At 46.6% G+C, this 22871-nt stretch overlaps 1 protein-coding gene across 7 annotated transcripts in view; it reads right to left on the reverse strand.

Moving 5' to 3' along the window:
* Positions 1-1892: 1892 nt before the first annotated feature.
* The window catches only part of ABLIM3 (actin binding LIM protein family member 3), a 171385-nt gene continuing 150406 nt past the window's right edge, over positions 1893-22871 (reverse strand). For 5 of the 7 annotated variants that reach the window (XM_088661834.1, XM_088661832.1, XM_088661833.1 and 2 more), the window contains 9 exons: positions 20052-20102; positions 16311-16445; positions 15624-15688; positions 14415-14562; positions 11558-11587; positions 10384-10442; positions 8951-9011; positions 6884-6964; positions 1893-4131 (listed from right to left, as the gene is read on the reverse strand). In XM_088661834.1, the coding sequence (XP_088517960.1) occupies positions 6891-6964; positions 8951-9011; positions 10384-10442; positions 11558-11587; positions 14415-14562; positions 15624-15688; positions 16311-16445; positions 20052-20102 (623 nt within the window). In that variant the 3' untranslated portion in view covers positions 1893-4131; positions 6884-6890. The other 2 variants (XM_088661835.1, XM_088661829.1) reach the window with 2 other exon arrangements.

Below are 22871 nucleotides of genomic sequence, written 5' to 3' on the forward strand. Positions count from 1 at the left end.
CAGGACCACATCACTTGATTTCTTAATTCTTCATTATTTGCTGCTGAACATTGTTACCCAAGTCCATGGAAAAGTGTTTGTATTGCTTTAATTATATTTGTAACCCTTCATCTGTAGAGATCACAGGGCAGTATTCAAACAATGAAGCAGTCCAATCACATCTGGAGAGCCACAGGTTTCCCCATCCCTGCATAGAGTTCTCCGTTGAATTAAACTTTTTCAAGCTGAGAGTTTGAATCCATCAGCAAATGCACAAATCTAAATTTGCATAATGCAAATTCATAGAGATGGGGAAATAATGGCAGTTTAAGCCTCTGCATCTAGCATTTTTCAGCTATTTAAATAGGAATGAATCTGTTTCTTATTCCATAGGCATAGGAAGAATATTTGCTGCTCTGTTTATCATCCTTTCCTCCTCACAATAACAATACACGTTATTATTGCTCCCCATCTGAGCTAAAAGGCCTCTCTTGCCCAAAACTGAATGGTTTATCTAGAATTTCAATCCCACTCATCAAGATTCATTTTCCTTCAGTGGGCTATATCCTGGAAATTGTTAAGAAAATGAAAAACATTCAAGAAGTACCAAGCACTGTTACAACTTCGAGTGCTTTGAGTGGAAGCTCTAAATATCCCTGTTGCTGTTGTTTTAAATCACCGCAGAGGGCAATTTACAGCCATGGTTGGGAACCTCCAGCCCAGGGGCCTAATTAGGGCCACCAAGCTTCCACATTTGGCCTGTGAGGCTGTTTAGACCAGGCACCCCCAAACTTTGGCCCTCCAGATGTTTTGGACTACAATTCCCATCTCCCCCGACCACTGGTCCTATTAGGTAGCCTAGGGATCATGGGAGTTGTAGGCTAAAACATCTGGAGGGCCACAGTTTGGGGATGCCTGGTTTAGACTAATCCACCTGCTCTGTATCTGACATCATCAGGTGTGGTGTGAAAGGGGTTTTTGCAAGCACCATCAGCCATTTGATCAGTAGGGCCTGTGAAATCCTATGCTTTACTCCTCCTCTCCTCACACCCCATACATCCCACTGATGCAATTAATGAGCCAGCATTTATGACTATCAGGTCGTTGCATGACAGCACTAAAGCTGAAGGATCCATTGTTACTTCCTATCTTTTGATGCCTGCTACTTCCAGATGAGAGATTTTTGTTTGTCCTCCCCTTGTGCTTTTTGCTAAGGGTTACCTAAGGTAGGCAGCATCAGAGAGCTTGATAAATGATCCCCAAGCCCAATGGGGTAACAAACTACTAATCGCTTTCTCAGTTCACATTGGTTATCAGTGCAATTTCAATTTGCTATGTAATGGGTTTGCTCCTTCTTCGCTAGGCTGGAACAGGGAGATAAATAATGTGCAGCCAGCAGCTCCAGTCCTGTTCCCCCCACCTACCCAGAACAAAAAACACGATGTCTCTCTGTTACCTTGAAGCTAGCTGAAATTCTAGCATAGTAAAAAAAGGATCAGTCAACATGGATGGACATGCAATTGTTGATTCTGCTCAGAGTTGCAGGCTTTGTGACCCTGACCTTGCCATTACATTCCAAAGATGGGGAATGCTATAATAATAATAATAATAATAATAATAATAATAATAATAATAATAATAATATATTGTACCCCACCCATCCGGCTGGGTTTCCCCAGGCACTCTGGGCAGCTTCCAACAAAGATTAAAATACATTAAAATGTTAATCAGGAATATAATAATAATGCAGAATAAAATACAGTAAATAATTAAAACACAACACATTCTTGTTATAGTAATTATTTACTGTTTTTTATTCTGTATTTTAGTCTGCAAACCGCCCTAAGATCTTATGGTGAATAGTGGTAAATAAATCTAATAAAATAATAGGAGAAGAAGACAGCACACAGTTCTTTTGTTCAAACAGTGTATTAGGTAAGAAATCTTTTCTTTTTTAAAAAAGAAAGCAGAACAAGCCTACAACTTTCCACAGAGATAAAGACATTCCATGTACAGTTCTTCATTCAGAAGGTGATCATACTGATTTGAACTGGGATCAGAGGCATTGCTAATGGCCAGTCCAATCTAATCCAAAGAAGCTGAAAATAGTATTCCAGGAGGTGCCGAGGCCTCTGCAAAGCTCACCCCCTTTTCCTTTACAAGCCGCCAGCACTTTCTGTGCCCGCTCGAAATTCTGGAGTACGATTCATCAGTTATGTCCATTGCATCCTTAGAACAGAAGGAAGTCTCAGATTCAGATGCAGTGCCCCTAGTGATCACACACCTAGCTGGGTATAGTTTCATGTCTTCTTAACATTTTTTTAAGCCAGAGTTTATTAAAAGGACATTGTCAAGAGAGAATTGTGTCAGTTTCCTTCAGGAATAAGAGAGGGTCACTGGCTGTTCCTAGTCATGGGGTGGCGGGACAGTGCTGATTTTGGGATTTATAAGATTAAAATCCCCCCACCCCCGCAGATAGTGCTTACTGGATTAATAGGCTGCTAGACCTCCCACTAAAGGGCTGAGAGAATGAAGCTGGAGGATTAGAAAGGGAGAGCCATTAAAAAGAACCATTGCCACATTATGTTAGGGCATAGCCAGGGCTGTGTCCATTATACAAACTTGTGCAAATGCAGAAGACGTGGGGTTTAGTTATGTAGCAAGCGCAAAATTCAGCACACAGAGAACCCCAGCTTTCATATTTCAGAAAAGCAAGAGGCTGGTGGAATCTCTGAAGTCAGACTGGGGCTCAGAAAGTCTAGCACTTCCAGCATGTCTCTCTAAGGGTCCTGGGGCAAGCAATATACGACTATGATGATAAGGAGGAGAATAAGTTAAGCAAATTAATATTTTTTTGTATTCATGGAGGATAGTGCTACTACTAGCAACAGCTACTACCAACGCTCGCAAAATGCAGCCTCCATGGGAGTGTGTCTGATTAGCAGAAACTGAGAACAAACCGAAGGGTGTGTGTGTGTGTGTGTGGCCGGTCTGTTAACTTCCAAGGGCCCCTCTTTTTGCTGTGGGAAACAGAATGGTGGCCTAGACAGACTTTGGCTGTTCTTGTGGGTTTTTTTAAAATATGCAAACATGTTTAATTTATATATTGCATGCAAATCACAGAATTCGATTCTTTTTCGTGGTGCAGAATTTTGATTTAAAGAAGTAGAAGAGGAAGAAGAAAGCAAGCAGCACAGTGCGCACATAGCCCTGGAGGTGGCTAAGGCAGAGTAATGGGAATCAAACGGCAAAGAAACGTAAGGCATTTGGCTGGCCACCCATTTGGAAACACGAGGCTTGACAGGCTGGAGAATCTGTGGCCTTCCAGATGTTGTTGGACTCCCAACTCCCATCAGACTCTGGCAGCATGGCCAGTGGTCAGGGATGATGGGAGTTGTAGTCTATGGCACCTGGAGGGCTGCAGTATCCCCATCCCTGGGACAAACCCTCAGCTTGATCCAGCAGGGCACTTCCGGTGTCCGTATGCCAAGCGCTGGGCACAAGAGGACCAGAGAGGAAGTCGACTCATTGCAAGGCCTGTGCTCCAGGACCACCTCCTTCCTTGGCCTAGGACTTGGGATCAAGAGACTTGTTTGTGTGTGTGTGTGTGTGTGTGTGTGTGTGTGTGTGTGTGTGTGTGTGTTAGTGATGCTATAATGCCCAAGACTGCCTGACATTCATGTAAGAAAAAGAGAGTTCAATATAAAAACAGGACCCCGCCTCCTCCCTGCCCCCTCGAAAAAACTTCCCCCGAAGAACAGCTACATTAAAAAAAGAGAGAGAGAAAGGAATAAAGGAAAGAGCATAAAAGAGAGAGCATAAAAATATCTGTGAGTCTTCAGTTCACGCTACAGGCTTCCAAAGAGAGCAGCCGGGGCTCCCACTGTACAACAAAAAGAGTCATACAGAGTTTCAATATAGAGATCTTTCTATATATAGATATATATAATATAATTATATATATGTATATATTTATAGGTATGTATATACATATATATATATTTATTTATAATGTACGGTGTTTGTTCGTTTGTTTGTTTAAAATAGCCGGGCCTGCTTCTTCAGCTCATTCCTCTTCCACAAGGCCAGGCGATCGAATTCAGCGATGGTCATGCCAAACACCTGGTAAAACTCCTCTGGCGACAGGTGGCGCTGGAGGGAGAGCAGAGAGAGGCATCATGTTGCACAGGGCAAGGGAGGCAGTGTGTGTCATCAGAAGTAGGGATTGCAGGAGCGGCGGTACGTAGCTGAGGCAAGGCCTAATGCACACTCTTAGAATCATAGACTCATAGAATTGTAGAGCTAGAACTAACCCAGTGTTTTTCAACCAGTGAGCTGTAGCACCCTGGGGTGCCTTGAATGGTGGTCGAGAGTGCTGCGGGCAACACTGGCTTTGTCCCTCTTTCCTCTGATGCCCTCTCGCGTCTTTGCCTCCCAAAGGCTTGCACAGCTGTTTGTTGCAGCAGCCCTGGCTAGAAGCTCTGTAGGCTGAGGGAACACTCCCCAAGGGGTGAGGGGCTGCCAACTCTGCAGGCAAGGGGCAACACATCTGGGCTCCTGAACCCCACAGGGGTGCCGCAGAAAGAATGTAGTTGGGTCAAGGGAGCCGTGGACCCAAAAAGGTTGAAAACCTCTGATCTAACTGAAGTCCCTGCAATGCAGGAAGATGTAGCTGACCCATATGGGCATCAAACCTGCAACCCTGGCCTTATCAGTACCACACTCTAACCAACTGAGCCATCCAGTGGTCTTGTATCCTCATTACAGAGACCTTCAGTTACTGGAGGCCGGCAGAGGAAACTTCGATGTGGATGAGGATGTGGCCCGAAGCACTGATTTGGAATGGTTACAGCTGGCCATTGACCAAGCCAGTTAACTGGGATCTAGTGCTGGGATGGGGATCCCTTCCCATGCTGGCAAGGGAGGGTGAGAGCTGGAGTCTCTAACGACACGTGTACAGCCACAGACGCCTCATCATTGATATAATGTGCACTGCCTGGGTATCCCTATGGGGAAATATACCAGTTGCCAGAAGCCACAGAAGGGGAGCGGGCTTTTGTGCTCAGGCTCAGTTTGCCAAGGTTTCCCACAGGCATCTGATTGGCTACAGCAGGCATCCCTAAACTGCGGCCCTCCAGATGTTTTGGCCTACAACTCACATGATCCCTATCTAACAGGACCAGTGGTCGGGGAAGATGGGAATTGTAGTCCAAAACATCTGGAGGGCCGAAGTTTGGGGATGCCTGGGCTACAGTGAGAACAGGATGCTGGACTACCTGGGCCTTTGGCCTGATCCAGCAGGGCTCTCCCTATGCTCTTACAACAGGCATCCCCAAACTTCGACCCTCCAGATGTTTTGGACTACAATTCCCATCATCCCTGACCACTGGTCCTGTTAGCTAGGGATCATGGGAGTTGTAGGCCAAAACATCTGGAGGGCCGCAGTTTGGGGATGTCTGTCTTACAATATCCCAGTGCGTACCCAGTGGTGTAGCCAGCAACTTGGGAACCCAGGGCAGCATGCATGCCCTGGCCCTGGGGGGGGGGGCAAGCCACCTGGGGCGGGCAAGCCGGGACAGGGTAAGCAGTGTGAAGCCTCCAAGAAGTCCTTGCTGCCTTGCCCTCAGCTGTAGGGCAGCTGAGGGGGAAGCAGTGGGCAAATGCAAGCCCCATGCTGCCATTTCAGGCAGTGCAGAACCTGAAGGTGCCCGAGCCCCCGTGTCACTCCCAGAAGAGACGTGTGGCTCAGGTACGCTGCAGGCCTCGCAGTAAGTGCCGCACCCTGCAGTGTGACACCCAATGCCCCCCTGCCCTCTAGCTACGCCTCTGTGCATACCACCTTGAGCTCCATGATGCAAGAAAGGCAGCATATGCATGTAATAAAATTAAAACATAGCACATTATGGTATCTCATGTATTGAGCAATGCTACAATTTGTATAATAATAATAATAATAATAATAATAATAATAATAATAATAGTAATAATGATGATGATATTTACAGCTATAAATCCCCTTTCTCTGTATCTCCAATTGTGAGGTAGAGTAGGGATCCCTTGGTGTCAGCGGCTGTTACAACAGGAAGGATATGGTAAAATGTGGAAAAATTATGCTCACCAGAGGTAAATGGCAATACAGAACTGGCTCCCCATGTGGCCAAATGATCGCTGGTTACAAACGACTGCTTGACAAAGTTATTTTTAGATATCCTTAGAGTGCAATGGATCATTTACACCACTTGAGGATTTAACTTCATTTTTTGATTCAGCATTTTTCCTAATGAATAAGTAAAGCACCCTCAATGGATGCACATTTAACCTAAAAATGTCAAAGGGAGGTTGTTCCATAGGTTCCTATTACAACTTATTCCTTTGATCAAGTACCCTTATAGTGAGCCAGGGTTGGGGTGAGTGGAAATGCTGCCTTGAGCTCTTAAGGAGCAGGCTTTATCTCTGATCTTAGTGCTGTAGTACTTAGCACTTAGCACTAATATCGAGAAATGAAAGACCTCTCTGCCTGTTCTTTAGGGATTCACACCAGAGAGCAGGCAAAGGGAACTTTCCAGCCCAGCCGCCACCCTCCTCCATTACTGGAGTGGAATGGCTGGGAATGCTGATTGCATAGGCAAAAGCCTGTCTGCATGCCTGCCTGTCATGTGAGAGTGTATGTCTCTGTGTGACTGCATGTATGAGAAAGTGGATGAGTGGTGTGTGCCTGGTGCATGTATATTTGAGACAAGGGGGTGGGGGAGAGAAGTAAAGGTGCCCACCATTGGGAACATAGATCCCAGAAGGTTAGTCAAACTCCAATCTGACCCTTACACTGAAATAGGCTCCCCACCCCTGAACGAACTGACCAGATTAGTTCCAGGTCCTGGCCGGAGCATTGTGAGAGCCAGCTTACCTCTAGCCTAGTCCTGTCCACATCTTTGGGCAAGCGGTTTCTCCCCCTTGTGGTTACCAGAAGCAGCTCGTAAGGGTATATCTACAGGAGGAGGGAGAAAAACAGACTGCTGGGGGCCACAGATTTCTAGTCCATCCACACAAAAAGAAGAAACGGGTAGAGGCAGCCTGCCTGGAAGAAACTTGTGCCCTCAAGTTGTTTTTGTTTTAAATCTAAGACAAGCCTTTATCTGAACCCACTGAGCATGCCAAGAGTGACCCTACCTTGGCAATATACACCTGAATAGCAAAACTTCAACACAAGATGACACACACAGCACAAAGCAAAAACTCTGGTCTTTTAGGGAAGCAGGCTTGTTGCACAAGAACTCCCGATAAAGTGCTTGAATCCCACTTGAAGGACCCTGAGAACACCTCTGTCCAGGTGGAAGGAGCACTCAAGAGCACTGCAGGCCAGGAGCACCCGGAGAAGAGGAGGCTTTCTTCTGGCCAGATGTTGATACAGATCCTGCAGATCAGCATTTCAGGTGGCAAACAGACCTAAGGTTCTAGAATTCTACAGGATTCCTTGGAAAGTGTTACCTTGTATTCTGTAAGAGATGATGAGAGGGAGGGAGGGAGGGAGGGAGAGAGGGAGGGAGAGAGATGTCAGTGTCTAATCCCCTTTTTTCCTTTCCTTTGCTATCATAGAGTCTGTGCCATTGCAAACTCTCGTGATGTTTGCAATAAGAGGCATTTATTATGTCCTCTGGGAATGTGAAACCAGTCACTCAGTATGCAGAGCTGCCTACACTCTGCACTTACAACAAATGATATGCAATGCTGCACCACTTATCCAAGCTCTGCACCATGAACATATGAATTAAGTGATCTCTACATATGCAGATTTTATTGTAATGAGATGGGGCGATTGCTTTGAATGCTCTTTCAAGGATTTGCCACACCAAATCTTTTTTGTGTGTCTGTGGTTATCCAAGATAACAACCTTAAGGAGGCCCAAAACTGGTTGGACAAGTTCTGCCTGGCAAATCCCCTTCTGTATGGAGATCAGCATTGATAACATTGGAATGGTTGGCCCTTGCTTGACTAAGGAAAAAGCCAGGGAGTTTCTGGAAGGGGGCCTACCTTCAACCTCCCTCCTCACAGCAATGGAATGTGTGGAATGTGCTAATTTAAATCATTTTGTGAAACACAAGTTTAGACTGAGACAAGATCAGGCTGGCATAGGGGAGCTTAGCTGGAGCTCTGGAAGCATCATGAGGGCACAAACCTCCTACAACTTTTCAGAAATCTGATGACGAAGTATATGTTGGGGTGCTAAGCCTCCAAATATGCTCTGTCTATATATGTGTGTAAATAAACCATATATCAGAACACACCGGACAGTAACTTCTTTCTAAGGAAACCACACCTTAAGGAAATGCTGGGAGCTCTGAAACTTCACTGCTCAGAGAGCTGGGCTTTCAGATATTTCCAAAGTGTGCACAATGTATTCTGTGTCTCCTAGTTTTGGGGAAGGCCATTAAACGATCTAGAGGCCTGAAGCCCTACCGTCTGGTTACTGGAAATACTGTTCAGCCTCCCTCTGGCATCAGGGGATTTCTCTAGGCATTGATGGCACCCTCTCAAGCCTATCTTCACAGCTGTAAGATGTGGACAGGCTTGGGGCACAATCTAAGTCCAAATTCAGCAGCATTAAATCCCATTGATTACAGCGGGAAAGATTTAAGGGTTTACTTAGAGGGTTGCCCATACGTACCTTATTACTTAAGTCTGTCAAGCAACTTAAAACAACTTATGCACATCGGGGATTTTGTCTTCACTTTGAAATCAATAACAATAAAATGGTGATCCTTGGAAAGTTGACCTCTGTGCCCATATCCATCTATCTATCTACTCAGTGGTAATCTCCACTGAAACCCGAGGGACTTACTCCTAGATAAGTATGCATACTAGCAAGCATTAACTCTTGTACAGTATAACATCTCCGAGAGCCTCTGGTACAGGATTTAGGAGTGCACACACTGGGTTCCACCAAAGCTTCTGTTCTCAAACAGAACGCACTCACCTCGCATCCCCCAGTTAACGGCATTCGTGCTGTCGTAGTGGAAGAGTTCAGCGCTGGGAGGCTGCAGAGGAAACAACAATACAGAGAAAAGAGTGGTCAGCATGTGTGCCAGGACAGCATGGCTGATGGTCAGGGACGATGGGAGTTGTAATTCAGCAACATCTAGAAGGCCACAAGTTCCCCTGATAGAGCTTCTGATAGCTCAGTCAGTACAACATGAGGTTCCTAATCTCAGGGTCATGAGTTCAAGCCCCACATTGGGCAAAAGCTTCCTGCATTCCAGTGGGTTGAGCTAGATGACCCTTGTGGTCACTTCCAACTCTACAATTCTATGATTCTATGGCCCATCCTGATATGGCCAATCCCATTAAAACCCGCTCTGCTCTTTTATAGTTACTTCCACCAAAAGCTGCCTAGAACAAGTTAGCTGCTTAATGGAGGAGTCTTTTTTTTAACTCTTTGCCAATATATGTGTGAGGCAGGGACAGAGGAGAGATTAATCAGTGAATTATAGGGAACAACTGAGTGGTGTACCCTAAAGGCCAAGAGCTCAGCCTCCTCCTCCATTTTTAAGGGAAATATCCTTATGCCAACAGTATTCCAACCCACTACAAATAAGACTCCTGTGGCAAGCGATCTGAGAATCATTGCACTAACGTTTTGCCAGGTCGAAAGTACTTCTGTTTACTTTTATATTAGACTTGCATGCCATTCTGCTTCCAAAGAGTACATGGGTTATCCCATTTTGTCCTCACAAAAATCCTGCGAGGTAGGCAAGGTTAGGGGTAGTGTAAGATACAACAAATGGGACCAGCTAGTGGAAGTACAGTGGGACTTCCCCCCCTCCCCACATATTGGCTCTAAATGGGTCAGAGGAGCCCCCAGAACAGCACACGGGGGGGGGGGGAGCAGGAGAGGGAAGGTTGTTCCCTCTATCTTCACAAGCATTTCAGCTTGCCAGATGGAACAATTTCCTTAGCGCTACATTGAATCCCTCGCTAAATTCCTACCATAGCATTTGTGGAACCTGAGAGATTGAGGTGAAGTGTGCATGCATCTTTCTTTTCATTCTTTTGTGAGAAACGAGCCTTTCAGTGCTTGACTTTGCCACTCCCAATCCCCAGAAAAATTCCTGTGGATCATGCCTGCATTTTCAGGAGCTGCTGTGGCTTTCTAGACCCCTGAGCTCCCACTGAGAATCCAATCTGCTCCTCGCTTCCTGGGGGAATCTCCGCAGCTGTTTCTTAGCAACTGTCTCTGAGCCCCTGGCATGAGGGGAATGTGTGGGCTCCAAGAGGAAGGAAGAAGCACTCCCCACTTTTGAACCTGGCACTGGAAAGTCTGAGCCCAGGATAGAAGAGGGCTCAAGAGGTCCTTGGACTTCCTTTTCCCAAAGGGTCAAGCAAAGGCTGAGAGTCAGCAGGCACTCTTACCCTGTGCAGCCCATTCCTTCTGTAAGCAGGGAGAGAGGCAGATTTTGAAATGAGGGGATCTGAAATAGAGAACAGGTTTTTGCAAAAGTCAGAAGACGCAGGCTTCCCCATTGCCTAGAAAAAGGAACAGTCTCTAGTGCACAGGCATGGCAGAAAATTAATTGTAGCAAGGAAGAACAGAAAAGTTTTAATTCTTTACACACAAGTAATATGACTGGGATTGACATTATTATCTTGCCTTCCTCCAAAGAGCTCAGGGTGGTGTGCCTGGTTCTCTACCGTCTTTCTACGAAAATAAGATACCGTCTTATATTTATTTTTCCTCAAAAACACACACTATGGCTTATTTTCAGGGGATGTCTTATTTTTTCCCCTCCTCCTGCTGCCTCGGCTGGCATTGCTGCCGCACCTATCACTATGTCTTATATTCCTTGAATGCTTAAAAATCCTGCTATGGCTTATTTTATGACTATGTCTTAAAATAGGGGAAACAGGGTACCTCCCATTTTATCCTCACAACACCCCCGTGAGGTAGATTAAGCTGAGATATAGCAACTGGCTGCAGGTCCCCCAGCGATGTTCCTGGCTGAGTAGGGATAGGCCTCCCCAGGCCTTGTCAACACCCTAACCACTCCACTCCACTGTCCCTCAAGGAGTTGCATCTTGAGGAGTGGCAGAAGGCATTCCACTAGAGACATGTTTGAGGCAGTATCTTAGGGCACTCTGTGAACGTAAAAATATGAGTATCTTCTGTTATTCTTGCATTGCACGGGGTTGGGCCAGATGGCACTTTTATTATGGCTAATAAACTGAAAAAATGGACAATATTCTCCCTTTAATGTCATTCTAAAATCTCCCTGCTGTGCTTGGCCACCTCACCCTGTCCAACAGCAGGGCCAGTCCTGTGTCTCAGTTCCTCCTCATTGAGATTATCGATCTACTTATGGTAAGCCTGACATTGATAGAGGAGCACAACCCCAGGCTTAACTAAGGGCCTACTGCACTTCACTAGCACAACAGAGAGTAGACCCTCACTTCTATCCCCCTCCCACCCAGATTCTATAGCCTTGAAAAGAGGAAACTACTTTGGTTCTAAAAAGGCCTCCTTAGCCCATTGTTTGAAGTGGATGAAAGAGCACAAAGCGAGAGAGGCAGGAGGCAGAGAGAAACGTACCACTGTCAGCCAGGTAATGTGAACGGGGTGCTGTGGAGGAAGACAGAGCAACAAGTCAGGCATGCACACGGAGTATGTTTCACAGCAGTGCAAGCCTGGACACACCCCACACACTGAATCACACAATCAAAGCCCATATGATTCTGTACACAGATAAAGATGGCTGTGAACAATGTGGCACATTGAGACAACCGCAGTGCGTGTGGCAGGGGAATATCACTGCAATCGTGAAAATGACTGCTAGCTATCTTCAGGTATTGCTTGGTTCACATTATGTGGATAGTGTCATTCTATGGTTTCATCACTAGGTGGCACTGGACTTAGGTGTAGCTGGTGGACTCAGGAATTTCCTGTTGCTGTTCTGTTTTGTTTAAGAGAGAAAATAATGTTCTTGTCAAGCTTCATCACTGGTATGTCCTCTAAGAGCCAAACTACATATTACATCAATGTGTAGTGTGCAGCTATGTCTGTGGGTTATCATTTTTTTAATCAGTTATGGGTGTGAAGATCACACTGCATGGCTAGGAGACTTAGGGGGGGAAATCAGTCAGCTTGACTGATGTAAATATCTTCCCTCTCCTCCCCCTGGGATATTTAAGATATTTCCAGAGCTTATTATGGGGTGCTTGGGGGGGGGGGGAGTTCTACTGTGATATATTTTGCTAGTTCCTGCTAGCACATCAACTCATTTGAATCCAGCCCTTAGGGAAAAGTTCCCATTAAACCCAATGGGAAAAAAATTATTCTAAGCCTCCTAACTGCAGGGAAGTGGGATTTTCACCCCAATTGTGGCAGAAGATTTACCTTCCTCCATCCCAACACACTGTTATCCAGACAACAATTGGATCCCCTGTATCTGCAACCAAATAGAGGAAATCCAGAGATGTAGCTGCACACTAGGCATTAAGTGTAACATGTAGCTTGGCTCCAAGCCCTTCATGGCAATGCTGACTTTTTCTCCAATAATAATAATAATAATAATAATAATAATAATAATAATAATAATAATAGTAATAATAATTTATTTATACCCCGCCCATCTGGCTGGGTTTCCCCAGCCACTCTGGGCGGCTTCCAACAGAAAAATAAAATACAATTTAGTCATATACTAGGACACTTGACTGTGGAGAAGTAAGTTATGCAAGGGGGGGTAGGGAGAGGCAGGGGGTGCTGTTTAATGCCTTCCCCTACAGCCATTTTTCTGTACAAAATGCCCTCCGTCCCAGCAGAAAAACAGCTGAGGAGGGGCCAGTTTTGAGCAAAATAAATAAATAAATGCTTAAGTTAACTAGCCTCTCCTCCTCCCCACCCCAAATTTCTCTGCTCCAACTTAATTCCTCCTGAGGCTGATTTATTTTTAAGAGAAGTTGGAAAGGTCAACATGATTGTGTGCCATATCTATTTTGGATTATTTAGTACAGTACTTAAAAGCAACAACCCAGAATGACTAGCTGCTGAGCTGTTGATGGCCCCATCTAGTGGCCAGCTGGTGCAATTGCAGGAGCATATTTTTGCCCCTCACCCACACTCCTTTGGAAGGAGAAAGGGAGGTGGGATAATGTGGAAGTTCATCAAAGATTAATGAAATATTCCTTCAGGCTCTGGCTGGTAGGGTGCCCCAGGGAAAGCTATAGCGTGAGAGCGTATGTGTCCGCGAAGGTGTGCAAGTTAACCCTGGGAATGCATAGATAGATAAAGGCTGATATACAGTTTGCCAAATAAACTCTGGCATCGTGGAATGCATGATTCCTGTGAGCATGATTTTATTGTTGAAGATTTCTCTGTGAACTCAAGAGCAAGGTGGCAGGACACTGAACATCATTCTTGATCCCTGAAATTTTAATCACCCCAGTTTGGTACAATATGCTTGACACACAACAAACAAATGACAAATAATCTCTCCAAACAGGAGATGAATGAAGAGAGATTTTGATCTCCTTTTGCCCAGACATAGAGAGACTTCAGATATGTTCTGTTTGCTATTAGAACCACAAAGCCAGGGCAGATGCAGGGTGGGCGAAACCAGTGTAAAATGGTGTAAAAACCGTGACTCAGGGGGTGGAGCCAATTGCCTGCAGCACCCCAGGAACACATACACAGTTTGCATATTTAAGCACACATTTATGCCTGAGTTATTACAGATCAGGGATTCTAAACTGCTTAGCTGCTTGCTATGACTAAAATAATTGGGAATCAGAAATACTACTGCAAGCCACCCAGTGATCTACTAGCAGATCCTGATCAATCTTATGCACACTTCTGTCTTAGGCCGATTGGCTCTCTCAAATGCTTCTGGCTCTTTCTCTTATCTGCTCTGTCCAAAAACAGGGGAATAGTTAGATCAGGCAGGAATGGTCGGGGTGAGAATGCAGTGTGAGACCTAGAAACAGAATTGTGAGCTAAAGGCTAGTGCTGTGTGTATGATGAGGTGGCTTTGAAACACCCAGGTTCATTCTCTGTATGTGAACCTGACCGGCCGTTATTAATATCTCCATTTTCACTGCAGTTCTAACCTCCCTCAGTCTCATGGTCCCCAACTATGAATGTTGCATCAAGAAAACAATATCAGGCTGGAACCAGTATATTCATAGCAAAACCAGCCAATTTAATTCACTAGAAGAACTCAGCCGGCTGGTTCTAAATCCACAGACTCAGCATCTGATCTGAATTTCCCCTGCATTGGGATCATTCTGCCATGTCTTTGATACCTGCCCCCCACCCCCCCCCAGCAATAATCTCTCTCGCACGATAGCAATGCATGGCCTGTGAAAAGACAATCCTTCTGCACCTCTCACTTCCTTGAAGCCAACCATCTGCTGGCAGGCAGGGGGTAGGTGATTTTTTTGCGATTGCTTACAGCCATTTAAGGAGCTTTCGTAGCCTGCCGTGTGAAGAGCTTCTCTACTGCCTGCCGAGCTGCGGGGAGGAGTCCAGGGGTCAGCGTAGGAATTGGATCGTGCCTTCATTTCTTCCTTCAGTATCAATCTGCCAATGCCAGTCTGGAGCTGTCACCGCAAAACATTAAGAAGATGAATATTATAGGAGAGCGAGGGAAGGAGGCAAAGACCACGTCAGGGCAGGAACCTGCTGGGCAAGCCCACCACCCCATGATCTACCATGAACAGCCCTGTGGGAAGGATCCTGATGTGTGCCAACACTTTAATATTGTTTATTGTGTTTTAAAAATATGTGACAGAATATTATTTGTAAGCCACCTTGATAGGATTTATATCCTGAAATGGGAGATATAAACCATTTCAAACACGCACACAGTATTTTCCCTTCTATGATTAAGTGGCACTGAGATTAGCCACTTGAGAAGAACATGCGTTTAAAGAAGATTGGAAAATGTTTGTTGAATATATGGGTGAAAATTGTGTACATTTGAAGACACTGGCAGAATTAAGATAAATTCAACAGTGTAGACAAGTTTCGATGGTTGTAACAATGGAATACTGAATGGTTTAGCTTATGTAAAATATGCAGGGATCTGTGGTGTGTAAACTGAACCACAGAAAGAGAAGAGAAGTCATTGATTTAAGGTTAATAATAATAATAATAATAATAATAATAATTTATTACTTATACCCCACCCATCTGGCTGAGTTTCCCCAGCCACTCTGGGCAGCTTCCAACAGGAGATTTAGAAAACATTAAAACATCAGTCATTAAATGAATATTCTAAAATGTAAAATAGAAAAACTTAATGAAAAATTATACAAAAAAGAGATATTAGCATAATAAAATGACCTAACAAAGTAAAAATCCAATAAAACATAATGAAAAGGTGCAGAGGCAGTACCACTGTTGACATGAACTCAGAGGTGTCAACTGTTTTGCCAGTGAAGCCATCAGCACCGGACTCTCCCATTGCGACAGAATGGAGCAGTATCTGAAGATAGTCCAAGTCCTCAGCAGCCTACCTCTTCTTATGAGGTTGTGAGCACAACAGCAGAGGCTGGCACAGTGCTGCTACCCAACCCAAAGTGGAAGAGAGCCTTTGGAAGTTGGGCTGGAGCAGCGTTCCTAAATGGGCAAAGGTGGATCAGTGAAGATGAGCACTCACCTTATGCATCCCTCGATCAAACCCATCTTCTTCTCCTCCTGATGAGAACCTCCGAACCCGTGGTGCTACGAGGAAGTGGCGGCAGGGCAGTCAGTTCAAAGAAATAACTTGCATGGCATCAGGTTAAGACAGTAGCCATGAATCTGGGGATTTTGCTAGGGTCGGGGCCAATGTTGGACGCAGTGGCGGAGCTTCATGCTCTGGCACCGGGGGGCAGGGGGCGGGGCGGAGAGCAGGTGGGGGCGGGGCACGCCACCTGCGGGGGTGGGGTGCCCAGCATGGGCGTGGGGGCAGCCGCACTGGCACCCTACCGGGATCGTGCTGCCGGGGGCGGTGCGCTTCCCCCGCACTCCTCTTCCTCCGCCAGTGGTTGGACATGCATTTCTGTAACCCAAAGGGACCTGTGCTACTTCTGGCATGGAGCTTGGGGCAGACAGTAGCATATTCTTTTCAGGCATTATAGCTGGGAGGGGCCAGAGCTTCCGGTTCATGCAAGGTGACCAGCCACAAAGCCAGAGAGGGCTCCTGTAACTTTAAGAGCTGTGCAGAAAAGGGAATTTCAGCTGGTGCAGCTTTCTGCCCACCTTGACATTCTAGACTGAGGATGGGGGAACCTCTAGATGCTGCTGGACTCAGCAAACACACACATTCCTGGAGCTTCCAGTGACCTGGTGTGGAGAACGTTACCTTTAGGTGAGCCTTGAAAGGTCCAGTATTCTGTTTCGGAGTGGTAATATGGATCCGGAGAGTAGGCTGGGCTATATTTGGAGCTGTGGGCTATATCCTCGCTGGTTTTGCTTTTTGTGGCTGCAGATAGGGTATCTGCAAAAGCAACAGAGAGCACGTGTGAAAGACTGGAAGGAAAAGGGGGAGCTCTTCAGAAGGGTCTGGCAGCAATGACACGCGAGGGCAGCAGAGGCATATGCATCGTCCCAGGACAGCTCCTACCTTATATAAAAGCAAGGGCTTTGTTTTTAAGGTGAGAGAGGAACAAGGGGGAAGGGAGCCATGCCTGCTCTGTGTACCCACTGCTCATTTCACCATAGCCCCTCGCTGGTACTGAAGCTGGTGCCGGGGTGGGTGGGTGAGTGGGAAGAGACATCAGGAGAGAGGCTTTGTGGAAGGGAAGCCATGGGTCCTCTCCCTCCATTGCTTTTGCACTTAAAAAAAATGCTTCAAGCATGATCAGAACAAACCCAGGTATAAATGAACGGTCCTGCTGCTATCATGCCTAATTCAAACTTTTCTTCCAAATCTCCAGATAGCAAACTTTTGTTTCTGAAACAGGGGCAAAAGGGCATAGTAGTAACTGGCTACCTCTCTACAGAGCTTGGGCAAATGCAGAGCAACAGAGCAATGCAATTCTGCTCTTTTCCACTTGCCAGTATTTTATTTATTTATATGTTTATATACCACCCTTTTTCTTCCAAGGAGCAAAGGGTGGTGTACCTGGCTCTCCTCCTCCCACCTACATTTCATCCTCACAACAACCCTGTGAGAGAGGTAGCACTTATCTTCGGCGAACAAACATGTGGCACCCTGATAATTGCACCCCATCCCAAGCTCCTACTGGTGCCAACACAAGTTTATACTAATATCAGCTTTCTTTAAAAATAAAACACACACACCTCCCCAACCCCCCACATATGATTTAATCCAGAATTAATCCAAAATAGCAATCCATCCTAATAAAGACCAGATCCCATAGGTTGGTTGGCCACTGCAACAACAAGGTGCTGAATTAGGTTACCCTTTGGCTTAATCTACCTGGGGTTTCCCACCTAGCAGTTTGAAAGCACGTCAAAGTGCAAGTAGATAAATAGGTACCACTCCGGCGGGAAGGTAAACGGCGTTTCCGTGCACTGCTCTGGTTCGCCAGAAGCGGCTTTGTCATGCTGGCCACATGACCTGGAAGCTGTACGCCAGCTCCCTCAGCCAATAACGCGAGATGAGCGTGCAACCCCAGAGTCGTCCGCGACTGGACTTAATGGTCAGGGGTACCTTTACCTTTCTTATGTTCTTATCACACATACACACACACACACACACACACACACACACACACACTCACACACTTTTTTATTTATGTTTTAATTAACACGGAGCAAATCTCATTCCTGATTTGATACCCTCAAGAATAAATAAAGTGTGTTAAGGAGATAACTGGTTTTGAGCAATTTTGCTTCGCCCTTAAACGTGCGTTAGAACGACAAGCAAAACTTCAGACGGTGCGTACAAGAGGATTTTTATAGAGCACTTAGGGATAAGTAATCTGCATTACGTGATCATGCATTAAGTCCACAAATGTATTTTATACCATATATATATATATATATATATATCCTCAGAGAAAGCTATTTATGTCCTAATAGAAGGGCAGATGTTTTAAAAAAGCTTTTAAATATACAAGGTTTGCTGGAGGAAATCAGAGGGCTTCTCAGGAGCAAGGCATGATGAGGTTGTTGGTACCAAGAAGAGGGACAAAGGGAGGTACTTACAATGCAGTGGGGTGCAGGCAGCCAGCAGGGCAGGGTGTTAGGCAGACAGCAGAAGGGGGAAAGGGGGAAGGAAAGAGAGGAGACACTCGGTTACCACATTCAAGGGGAAAGCCACAAGACCCTTCTAAAACAATAAAAGCAGATCGGTGAGTGCAGAGCAAGCCCCTCATCCTCCTCACTGATGGGACCTGACCAGCAGAGGGCGCTCCTCCATCTTCCATGGCTCCCAAGAGCTTTGACTCAGAAGAAGTCTGGAGGGACATTGTTTCTGTAGTTTCCCAGGCCCTGTGGGTGTAGAACATCTAGCCTCCAAGCTTGTAACATCCAGTCCCACACCTCCAAGTCATATTCCTGCTAGGATGCTTCATGGCCGTCTCATGTGTGAGGCTGGACATTTCCTCTCTAGCCTTCCTCACCTTGTACAGTCTCCTTATCCACTGACAGTATGGCCACCCACCCCGGGGCCAGGCATCAGACCTTGGCTTTATCTTCTGCTCTTCTCATTCACTCATTTGCCCCCATATTTAAGTTCATTGCAAAACCACATTGCTTCTCTATGACTTTGCAAAAAGACAGCTCTTCTTCCTTTCTGCCCTCTTAGCAAAACAAAACAAAAAAACCTACATTATGACCTGATCATCTCTCACTTTGACCTTTGGGCTTTGATTGTATCATGTCGGTCCCCTCCGGGAGCGTCTGGTATGGTGGTGTGGAGCTGCCCATTGAACACAAGCATCACTGTTGCTTTTCATGGTGGGGCAGGTCAGCGGCAAGGCTGGCATGGAGTGCAGCCAGCTCCTGTCGGTGTGCCTAGATGGCCCCAACCTCACCCCTGCCCTGATGCATCCTGGGAAGCAGCAGTGATGTCGGTGTCAAGGAGGCAACTCCATCATATTGCCCCACCATGCAAGCCACTCCTGTTCTCCTTAAGTCCATCCAGCAGTTAGCTGCTAATATCATTCACTTCCCTCACCATGACACTCTCCTTCTTAAATCCCTACATTGGCGTCCTGTGCATTTCTGGACCCCACACAAGCTTCTCATCCTTGCATTCAAAGCCTTCTCTGACCTTGACTCCTTCTTCACTTATATCCTGATGCCTTCTTGCCTGTGACTTTCAGTAGTCCAGTTACACCACTTCCCAAACGCCTCTTTCCCCTCAAACAACTCCACCCATTCTCCTTTGACCAGGGTACCACCTCTCTTCCTTCTAGCAGATCCCTCCTCAAAGGCCACCTTTTCTTATGAAGCCTCTGGGACAACTCCATGCCCAGCTATTACTAGGTCAAAGTGCATCATATTGCAACAAGCACACTTTCCTCTCCCTCCCACCCCTGCCTTCCATTTTCACCCTGGCCCTTGATGTCTCCCTTGGGTGGCACTTTAGATTGAAAGCCCCTTGTGGGAGGGACATGAAAAATTCCATGTGCGTGATTGGTGTAAATAATACTAATACTAATATGCATGATGGGTGTAATAAATAATTACAACTAGCCTCTAAAAGGCACCTAAACAACTGAACTAGCCCTATAGCCCGCTTGCTCCCTTTTGCCAGCAAGAGAGTAAGGATTGTCAGCTAAATAGTCCATTTCTACTTTGAGTTCCTTATGGCTGAGGAGACCCAGGCAGATTTTGACCTCAACGTTTTTATACTCCTACGACAACGTCTGAAGGTCCCTGGCCTAGAACCGCAATGTAAGTTCTGTTGCGGTTTCCTTTTCAGAAGTCAGAGATACTCAAACTTGTATCCCCCCCCTCTTTCCCCCATTGTGTCCAGGTGAGGCGCTTGGTAAATGTCAACTTGGTATATAACTTTTGCAAAGCTCGCAGAGTCACTCCACACTCAATGTGCAGCACTGTCGCCAAAGCAGAACTGGACTTGGTTATTATGTGTATCCAAATATGTGTCAAAGCCATGCCCAAACTGTACCGTGTCTTTTATAGATGGGGGGTTTCCGGTAGATGTTACTCTCTGCAGCAGCTGGAGGCAAAAAGAAAGATAATAAAGGAAAGAAAGAGACAGAGAAGGAGAGTAGGAGCCAGTGCGCGAATGTTTCAGAATCACAAGAGCTGCCACAATTTGTGGGTATAAGGTCCCCACCCACAAACAAACCGCCTGCTTACTCCACATTCAGTGTTTTTCTCCTCACAGCCTTCTTTTAAGCAGCTGCAAGGCTGAGATAGGTTGGGAGCTGGTTTGATGGGGGAAGAAGGAATCCATCCTGCTTGGGGTGATGTGTGCTACAGACAGCCATACGACAGAGAATGCGTCCATGAGATCATGCTGGGAGCATGCTCACCATTAAAAGCATGCAGGGTCAGGCAGACATTTCTCCTTCTGGCACAGTGGATGGCTTGCCTTCGTTCAGGGGAAGGGAAGTCCTAATTTGGGCGGTGCTCATGGCCACGTCTTCTCGTCTGCCAGTGGCACCAGATGATCTGTTGAGTCGATTCCTTAGAGACAGGGCTGTAACCCTCATCCCACCGTTGCCCAAGAGCAAAACATGTCTGCCAGGGTCTCTTAAAATGAGAGAGCGAGAGAAGCAAAGCAAGCTGGGGACAGGAGCTACCCTACCAGCACAAAGGCTTACTGATGGGCTGGGCAAAGGGCCATCCATAAAAGACGTCAGCCAAATCTCCTGGGGCGCTCGTCGTTTCTGATGGTGGTAATGACAGAAAGGAAATGTGACAGGGAAAATTCCAGAACTTCCAGGCTGTTCTAGGTGAAATGGAGCCTTTCCCCCCCAATAGCCAAGGCAATCAAGGCCATAAGCCGTGTGACTCCAGGTCTACTTCATCCTTCCTTTCTTGCACTGTGAGTTCAAGGGCCCCTCATGAAAATCCGCAAGTGTCTCCTCCCTCTCTGCTAACATGGGCATTGCCGGGATCAGCTGCCAAGTAAAATCTGGATTTTGACACACAGTTAATTGAGGGGAAGAAAAAATAAAACAAGCCACCAGGCATGGATTCTGTCACTTGTTTTCATCCACCAGGAATCCTGCTCCTAACACTTTCATCCTAAGGCCCCTGAGTTTCTTTTCTTGGCTTGTTTGAATGAATGACTTGAGATCAAAATCTTGGAAATGGCTTCAGGGAGGAGGGCGTGTGCATGTCAAAAAGGCACCCTGGTTTGACTTGCCCTAGTTCAATCTAGGCCGAGGGCTCCCACTGCTGCCAGGTGTTTGGACAGGTGTCGACCTCACGTGCTTGGAGTGAACTAATGATTCTAGATTCCCTTTGCAAGCAAAGCTGATGACAGGCTGCGCTGTCGGGCAGGTGGGGAGGGCACACGTGTAGCTACTTGTGTACTGAAAAGGGGCAGATGTTGCCCTCCTTCCCACCCTCCCTGCAGGAGGGGCGTGGCAGTGGCCCTTACCTGGTGGCCCCCGGAGTCTCTGCTGGAGGGGAGCAGCCATCTGGCAAGCCCAGTTAAATCTGGGGGAAGGGTGCAGCGGGCCCTGAGGGGAGCAGGAGGAGTATAAGATAAATTATCTGTCAAGGATGGATGCAGAAGAGCTCCTAGCTGACAGACAAGCTCTGCCTTGAGGGAAGAGAACGGAACGAGGGGAACAGGAGGACCTCTTCTTTGCAGAGATGGGAGAAGCTGCATGGGGAGGGTGAAAACAAACTTTGGGGGAGGTGGGGATTGAGGCTGCAGGTCTTGTTTATGGATGGCCTCTGACATGCGGATGTCTCTTGCTGTTGCTAGCTGACTCTAGGCTGGCAGTAGCACTACTCATGCAGTATGCACACTTGGTGCATGCATGCGTGCGTGCGTGCATGCATGCAAAAATAAAACCAAAACCAAAAAAAGATACAGCGCTCCTTCACAGGCTGGCCAGAGGCCTCCAGAGCCTACCTGGAATGTGGAAATGCTTAGGAGCTTGGTATGAGGTTGGTGTAGAAGACCTCACATCTAACTGGCTATAGTAGGGGGAGCTGCGCCCGCTCTCTGTTCCTTGAAAGAGCAGATTGGAGGGAGCAGCGGAGAAAGAAAGAAAAAGAGAGAGACAGAGAGAGAGAGAGGCAGAGGAGAATTGGTGTTAGAAGCAGCCATGTTAGAAGAGTAGCAAGCCACCTGTGAACCAATGATGGGGATGCATGAATGATGGAGAGGTGGGGTGGGGGGTGGTCATGAAGACTCCTACACGTCACGGTGAGGGGAGGGGTGCTGGGTCCACCAATGAAGAGGAGCCAGAGGAAAATCCCACAGGTGCATGACATCAGTGGCAGTTCTAAACCTATTCCAGGAGTACCCAAAATTCCATGCCAGGATTTACCCGGCAGCGCTAGCTGGTGCCAGAGGTGCAGGCGCAGTGACGGTTGTACAACTTAATTCATTTTGGCAGAGGCTGAGGTTCTGGTGGGTGGGTGAATATGCTACAGGAGGCCCAGAATAAGCCAGTTCTGCTAGACATGCTTTTCTCTCTGTTTTTCCCTTCCCTGCTCTGCTCTTTTTCCTAAGTGCAACATGTCAAAACCCAGTGCCAGTTGTGTTCATGATGAAGAACTCCTTAGCACCTCTGTCCGTGTGCCTATGAATCCCGGCGCATCCGTTGCTTCCCACATCACCTGCTCCTTTCCGTTTCACCACTAGCGCAGGACCTTGAAGTTTTGAAGTCGCCACAGAAAAAGGAGAGGGGCATATGCACCAGTGGAGTGTGAAGTCCCAGTAATCAGCCCATCTCTACCCTGAGGACAGACAGTAGCAAAGTTTGCTAGGTGTCCATAAACGTTCCTCCGTAACAGA

Source organism: Zootoca vivipara, chromosome 2, assembly GCF_965207765.1.
Source record: "Zootoca vivipara chromosome 2, rZooViv2.hap1.1, whole genome shotgun sequence".
In the NCBI taxonomy this organism is placed as follows: Eukaryota; Metazoa; Chordata; class Lepidosauria; order Squamata; family Lacertidae; genus Zootoca; species Zootoca vivipara.